The 8,139-nt window shown below is 39.9% G+C and overlaps 1 protein-coding gene across 1 annotated transcript; it reads left to right on the top strand.

The window, feature by feature from the left end:
* Positions 1-2,989: 2,989 nt before the first annotated feature.
* On the top strand, positions 2,990-8,139 carry LOC139565115 (phosphoinositide-interacting protein-like). The gene is made up of 3 exons (XM_071385203.1): positions 2,990-3,497; positions 4,107-6,586; positions 6,818-8,139. The coding sequence occupies exon 2, from the start codon at positions 4,132-4,134 to the stop codon at positions 4,534-4,536; it is 405 nt and encodes a 134-aa protein (XP_071241304.1). The 5' UTR covers positions 2,990-3,497; positions 4,107-4,131; the 3' UTR covers positions 4,537-6,586; positions 6,818-8,139.

Raw genomic sequence — 8,139 nt, 5'->3', positions numbered from 1 at the left:
TGAGAGGCAAAAAACTTTTGACCACTAGTGGGTGCACGGTATTGTTGTTTCTGGCTCATTTACTTATTATGATGCGGGTCTTGTAAGAGGCTTTATTTGTTGCACCCACGACTGAGAATGCTGTACCAATATAACTGGTATGTGGTTATAATGCCCTAAGAACTTAAAATAGTTAGGGGACAGATTGGAGTCTTAAACCTTAAATGCCATGTCATTTTGGTCTGTTTGGCACTGTAGTCGCAACCAGTTTGGAAGCCTTTCTTAAGGTTCCTATAAGTGCAAGTTATATAAAACACCAAATATTAATTGATATGCTGTAATGTGTAAACACTTTACCTAGCAGCTAACCAAAATACTCTGAAATACAAACCCCTCCCCTCAATGAATGTCAGTTATCCATTCATTCATTCTGATTACGGTAGCATTTACTTGTTTACATTATAATACAGTCAATTTTACAGTATTGTACAGTGTCATTACACAGTACTTGCTTCGATACCGTATTTATATTACAGCAGGTAATATGAAATACAGAATTTTACTTGCCACGAGCTTCCTGTCAAATTCATTGCAACCACTTTATAGTATACCTTTAATTAAAAATAACACTGAAATTAGTACAGATTACAGATATTTTTGCACCTTTTGATGCATCTGCTGAGTCTTAGGGCACTTTCTCTAGTCTGATAATATATTTCATTTATCATTTTTCCCTGAACAATATTTGCATCCTCCAATATATGGATATTGTTTACATGTAAGCCTCATCCAGCACCCTTAAGATACTGGACACTGTGTATCACGGAGAGCTTAGTATTATAACAAATGCATGACCACTCACCCATCACTGTGATCTATATGACATGGTGAAGTGGCCCTCCCTTCCTATGAAAAGTCTGAAGCACTGGTGCATCTTTGTGTAAAAAGCAGTGCTTGGACTATTGCCTACTTACAGTATCTGTGCTCCTAACTAATTTATATTCTCCAACCTATTCTCAGCTGATACTATCTTTCAGTTTCTAGGGCCAGGACTGAAAGTGGAAAATTTTCATTTTCCTACAATGCTCCTTGGTCTTGGAACGAGCTGCAAAATACTTTAAAATTGCAGGAGAGGGTATTTCTTGCTGAGTTTAAAGGTCTGATAGAGTAAAATGTTGTTGACCATTGTGAATGTATTGTATTGTGCAGTGGGAACCGTCAAGGCCTTCTACCAGGGGGCCAGAGTTCCGGTCTGGAAGCACACTTTCCACTGTGCTTAGAGGGCACTTTCGGGACTGCAGTTTAGCTGAAGTTGAGCCCAAAAAGGTATTCCCGTTGATGGCCCCATAGAGAAGTCGAATTTAAAAAATCCACAAAATAAATTTTTGTTTTCACCTTTGTGCCACCTTTGGTAGTGCACAGGCGTTATAATCTTTGTAAAGCATATGGCAGCAACCACGAAATGGGAAATGCGAACGCGAGTAGATTAAGTTTAAAACAAGGGCGTCCATTCTGGAAGCAGTCTTCACTTCTTTTATACGCTTTTATACTTTTATACTTCTACACCTTCAGAGAAGGCCAAGGATTTATAAAATAATTGTTGTGTTTTTTAAATATAAATGTTGTTTAAATTTCTATTTTGACTCTCAATAATATTATTATATTATTATTTTAAATGACATTCTGATTTAATCTCTTCAATTTGTGTTGGATAGGAAATGGTTAAAACTGAGGAGAAAAAAGATCCAATCAGGGTTAGGGTTATTGTTAGTGTTAGTGTTTAGGGTAGGGATGTCCCAAGGATCCTGGATAGCACTGATCATTTTTATTTGGTGCTCTGGGGAGATAAATCTAGCTAGATAGGTCACTATTGGCAAGGCCCTCAGAAGCTTGATAGAAAGAACCTTCCATTCAACTGTATTAGAGCAGAATTTTGGAGTGACCGTGGAATCAATCAATCACATTTTTATTTGTAATGGGTGAGACTATTTTTACAGAAACCTATGGAAACTTCCACCTTCTCAAGAGCAGTAGTTTTCCCAAGGTCTAAACTAGCTAGTTTTTGTTGTAGACTTGTGTGCGATGGCGGCTTAAGTAACAGGTGTTTTCGAAGAGGATGTTGACGCTAATGTGTTAGCGTGGCCCTTCTCAAGATCAACTTTCAACAAGAAGTAACATTTCAAATGATCATCATCTGGTGATTGGAACTGTTATTTTTTCAAATTGCAGCTCACTTGTTGTTGTTAGCTATCTCTTTGAAAATAATGTGTTATGTGTGTGAAACATTGTTGCATTTAAACTTTAGATCACTGGTAACTTTGTGTGCTGAACATGATAACGATGTTTGCAATGGGAAGTAATGGTTGTACACTTAGATTTGGAATTGCTTAGCCTAATGTTTGTGTTTTTGTATTCTTATGATTGGGACTTACTGGCATATTCTTTAACTGTGTGTGACTGCTGTCTTTCTATTGGCTTATGTGTTTTACAAAAAGTGCGCTCTTCTACATGGAGTGCGCCGGTATTACAGTCGCTGTCCTTTCAGCATCACAAGCCTTTCAAACTCGTATCCTTTGATGTGTCACTGTTGTCGTTTTTGGTGATAGTGTGATAGTGATGGCGTTAGGCTACCATAGGTTGTGTAAGCAGTGTGGTAGTTGTGGCTGGTAACGTTAGTGTGGGTGATGTCTCTGAGTTTTACTTAATTTTTTTGTTTGGTACAATGTTTTGGAAGATTTTTTCCCCCACTGAAGGCCCAATAGCCACAGTTTACCGCTGGTATTATGCTCTTGTGTTGAGTGTACACGCGTACTACTTCCTAGTGACCTCTTGCCAGGTCCCCCTGCCAATGAGGTTTCTAACCTCAAGGGTATTTTCCTGGTTCAATAGAATAAAATAAGAAATACTAGAGGATTTCCATACAGAAGCATTGAGAAGTCACAGTGGTGGGTGATGACAGCCATTTCCAGTGCCCTGCCCTGCTTTCCCCTCTCATCTCTAATAGTCTTCCTGTACATTGATTTCTTCTCTCTCTCTCTTCTGGTCAGTTATAAAGGCTTTCAGACATCCAGATCAACAAACACTACCCTGTGGATCTGGGGAAGAGGTTTCTCTAACCACGACATGCATCTTCACATGAATTCTGAAGGCTCAACTCAATACTTGGGAGACTGGATGAAATCTCTCTAGGGACAGCAAGGCAAGCCCCTAGCCCAGGCAGGAAGCATCATCAGTACTAATTTAATACCAGCCATGGCAGATGCTGTGAGGGCTAGCATGAATAGGAGTCAGAAGGGTCTGTTGAGGAGGTGGAGAGACCATAGGGGGGGGGTGTTTTCTGGAGGTTATCTGCAGTGCATTCAGCTGGCCACACTGGGCTTGCGGTCCACAAACATCCACACCCAAAGCTTTTTATTCATTTTTTTTCTCTGTCTTTTGCAATGGTCTCTAAGATCACTGAGATACTGTTACCACCAAAGGGATAACATCAAAGCAGCAAGTTACTCAGCATCTCAAAGGTAGGTCTTTATCTGATCTCTTTAGATTTTGGCCTTGAGTTGTATTTTCTCAAGACTTGCCAAGAGCAAATACATTCTAAAAGTTGGTAATATGCTCTGTGCTCAATTTATGGCTTGGAAAGCAAGACGCAAACTTGAATTTGCAATCTGTTGTATAGTATTATATCGCCCCTTTATCATGACATTGAAGTATTAAGTGAAAGTGATATGATACACTGATGTGTATCACTGAGGTGATATGATATTGGCTTCATGTTGTACTCACAGAGGAGAGATCCAAGATAAAATAGGGTGCGTCCAAGAAGCACGAGGCAATTTCCTCTTAATGGATGCATTCTAACGCGCTCGTGCTGTTCACATTTTTATTCCATTTTTTTGCATTCCTTTTATTTGAAACAACAAGGAATGTAACGTGAAATGCAGACTTCGAAAATATGACACCAGTATACATTTTATTGTTTAGAGTAGAAGCTATTCCAACCTGGATCCCTCATCCTTTAGGTAATAATTATTTCCACTCTAAATTCCAGCTTCAGGTGAAAATAGACAGAAAGAGATAGGGATGTATGGGTCATTGTTGAACCTTCACCTTCTTCCACTGACTCCCAGGTGAGGAGGGGTAAGGCTAAAGGCTATGCCTGGACTACCAGAGAACATCCTCCTTGGGGAGTGCACCCTACAATCCCAGTCCCAGGAGCAGCTCACTCCCCAGACAGAAAGCACAGTGTTCAGCCTGTCCCGCAGCGAGTCCCTCTGGACCAACGAGTCGGCCCGCAGCACATGTGAGATCTACTGGTTCCCATTCCACCTCATGTCCACCGGGGGCAGCATCTTTGCCTGCGGCTTCATCCTGAGTGGCCTGTATTTTGCTGGCTACTGCAGGAAGGCCACCAACATCCTGGGCCCGGCCCTGGTATCCATTGGCCTGATGGTGCTGGTGGTGGGCGTGGTGCTGATCCCCATCACCAAGGAGAACAGGAAGCAGCCCACCATGAAGAAGCCCTTCAGTTACTACAGGCAACCAGTCTTTAAATTATGAGGTGGGCCGGGCGGGGTATCCCTGTCTTGTATGCTGTTTTCCTGGAGAGTCCTCAGGCTCAAAGTCTGGTTATCAGACCATTTAGTTTCCCAAAAGCACAATGGAGGATTCGATACTTCCCTGCTGAGCATGGCTACATGTTCACATGATGAATGTTTGCTCTAAAGACAATTAACTTGTAGGGGGACATGAACCGTTCTATTTTCTTCCACCACTACGGATGTATACTGTATTTTAATATCTGCATGACAAAGTATACATTATAACCAAGTTACAGGTGGTTCTTTGGCATTTGTTCTTAAGCATTTGAAAGTACTAGAAAATTACCATGCTGCCAAATAACACAATTATAAATGTAGTCCACTGCTTTTATGCATAATTATTAGAATGAGTGACAAGCAAATTGAGAAGAAAGGTGTGTGCATGTACATTGATGAGAACAGGATTGAATATTGACAGTATGCCTTTGTGGTAGGCTACTGATTCATGGATAATTCAATAAATAACATAAGTGCTTATTGGGGTGGCCTAGTGGTTAGAGTGTTGGAATAGTAACCGAAAGGTTGTAAGATTGAATCCCTTAGCTGACAAGGTAAAAATCTGTTGTTCTGCCCCTGAACAAGGCAGTTAACCCACTGTTCTTAGGCTGTCATTGAAAATAAGAATTTGTTCTTAACTGACTTGCCTAGTTAAATAAAGGTAAAATAAATAACATTTGGTGATGGATGCATTTTCTTTTCAGCTGCAGGCTATACTCATCACATCCACAGCCTTTACAGACTTCCAGGGATGTGTGTGTGTTAGATGTCATCTCTGTGACGGGCAGTGTGACACTTGACTGGCCCAACAAATGGAATGTTTTTAGTGCCAAGGGGAAGTGAAGAACATCACACTTTTCATAGCATTTGAATGTCCTTCTCGTGACTGGACTGAAACTTTGATTTCACACAACCTCAATTTTAGAGTGAATATAAAATACTATTAGAATAATGATGTTTCTGTTTCTGTTCAGAATGCCGTATGTGACTGACTAGGTTTGTCTAAATGTGGCAAATTATATCAACGTGGTCGATTTTGTTGATGTATAGGGTGGGAAGACTATTATGTCCACGACATTCCCTTATGTATTTTCACTTGTAGGTGAATACTCATTTGAATGGCAAATTACATTACGTCGAAGGAACTGAGTTGGCCTGCACACAAGCTGCATCATTTGCATCAAGCAACAACACCATATGTGAGACAACCACTTCTGGTGAATAGGCTACTGTAAAATAAGTGCGCCATAAGAAAGTATAGCTCTTTTTGTTTGTCTATTTTATGTGTTTGCTGATCAATTAAATTATAGTCTGTTATCGTGACAAATTACATTTTTGTTAAAGAAGAAGAAAATAATTGGTGTACTGTCTACCTTTCGCTCTGAACACGTCACGTTGGGGCGGCTCACAACAGGTGTGCTCTCTGGGTGCGAGAAGAATAGAAGGAACAGAATAGACGCACCTTCCGTTATTTTCAGGGTGTATCGACACAATGATGGACCATAGATGCATAGGCGGGTGTGTGCCGTTATTTTTTCTGGCTATTGGTTTTGATGTTATTGGTTTCATTATCCTGTTCATTGGAATTTTTGCCAATTTGCGTATCGATGGCAGGTTTTATGGCGATTTCTTGATTTACAGTGGTTCAATTATAATTTTCATAAGTTTGGCTTGGTGGATTATGTGGTACGTGGGAAATATACAGGTCTCAGAAGACAGCTTTGGAACAAGCTTAATGAAAAAGAAACGGAGTTTTGTACAGTTGGCCAGAAAGTTGTCAGAGAGGCTTTCCAAAAAATGCAAACCTGAACATGTAACCACAAAGTATGCCGAGGAAAACAAGGTTAAAGCTGTGACGCCTTCACCTGTTCACGTCGCCTCTCGAATAACCTGGGGGAAATCTTTCGGTTATCAGAATGGCGGCTATGACTCCAGCTTGGACTCCTTTCCGATGGAGAAGGAAAAACAGACACCAGATATATAGAACGTGGATGTGCAGACTCTCGCTAGGGGTAATGTTGAAAGGCTGTATTTGAATCAGCTGCTTAGTGCTAGGGCAACAAAACAAAACGGGGGGGGGGGGGGGGGGGCAGGACCGAGTTTGGGAAACCCTGAATTAGGGGACTGTATTGCCTAATTGTAAAATGAAAAGTAAAATGATCATCTGGAAAATGTATAAATCTGTATTCGGGAAGAAACATTTTCAGTCTATTGATTTGGTATTTTCTCATTTGAATTTCAAGGTTCTCCGTAGCACTTTCTGATCCCAAGACTACCTTCAACACTGTACTCTTCACGGAATGGGACTACAGACAATTCAGGACATTAATCAGTACTGCTCTGGACGTCAGTTCTTGACAACAAAGAATCATCATTATGGGGTGAAATGACCCATAGTCCTAGGGATATGGGCCTACTGTAGATATTGCTCTGAATGCATATTATATTGTTTTAGTTTTTTGGTTTATATATCAATTATTAATATAATCGCCATGTTATGTTATGTGAACTTTTTATGTTCTAGGATCAATATTATGTGGAAAGGCTATATTTTGTCATATAAACATATCGACATGTTAAGGTCCATTGTAGCCATTTTCTAGATTAGTCTCTGATGGAAATCCTAGAGGCCCCTGTCTGAACGGCAGGTAATTGAACACAGACTCTCCCCAAACCAGACCCAGAAATGCAATCACCTGCATTTTACCATTTTTGACACTAAATAAAAATAGTAGTCAGGCAGGTTTGCCTGTGCCACAACAATTGCATTGCCAAAGCAGGCCGTAAACCCTCAACAAAACGTTGTGTGGCCTGGGGCACTGAGCTTGGTTTCACCTGCATGTTGACATTACATGGACATTTGGGCTATACTCTTAACTGTTCACTGAGTAGGCTGATTTAGTTTTTATTCATGTGCACAAACTTCTAAAATGTATATTCCACCAGACTGCATTTTTTTTTATGTGATTTATTTTATATTTTACTTCTTAATATTCTTTAGATTTCAGTTGCCTTACCAACATATAGCTTTTATCTAACATGACTGACAATGAGCATGTGCATATCAAGTCATTGTACTCAGGGCGTTGCCTGTCTGTATGCTAATGTTACCTAATCCTGGCCTGTTGACTCTGCTTTGCGGTCCTTGGTTGAATAGGTATTGCACAGAGGTAAACCAAACTCTCACGACTGTCTGACTGGTCAAACAAGGTACTTAAAGGGTGAGGTTTTTCACTGCAGTTCCTCTTTCTGTCATGATGTAGGAAGCATGAAATAGTAAATAATTGTGGAATGCATCCAGCAGGCCTACTGCAGGCTAAATATAAACAGCTGATAGAATCACTGAAATATATCTTCCCAACATACAGTATCTTTTCCCACACTGTTCATAATGTTAGATGTTATACATATATGCTGATGTCATAATTTTCATATCAAATGCATTATTATTTTATTTTTTATTTTATACACAGAGGCATGGTGCATTAGATTTTTATTTATTTTAAATATACATCCAATGATCTTGATAAGTATACAAAATAAAAATAGTTATCTAATGAGATTA

The sequence above is a fragment of the Salvelinus alpinus genome, chromosome 36 (genome assembly GCF_045679555.1).
Source record: "Salvelinus alpinus chromosome 36, SLU_Salpinus.1, whole genome shotgun sequence".
NCBI classification, from domain to species: Eukaryota; Metazoa; Chordata; class Actinopteri; order Salmoniformes; family Salmonidae; genus Salvelinus; species Salvelinus alpinus.
Note: the sequence above shows the minus strand (reverse complement) of the source record. Positions and strands in the feature narration are given on the sequence as shown.

Coding starts and splice junctions, on each gene's coding strand:
- LOC139565115 (XM_071385203.1), top strand. CDS start 4,132: ATGCCTGGACTACCAGAGAACATCCTCCTTGGGGAGTGCACCCTACAA.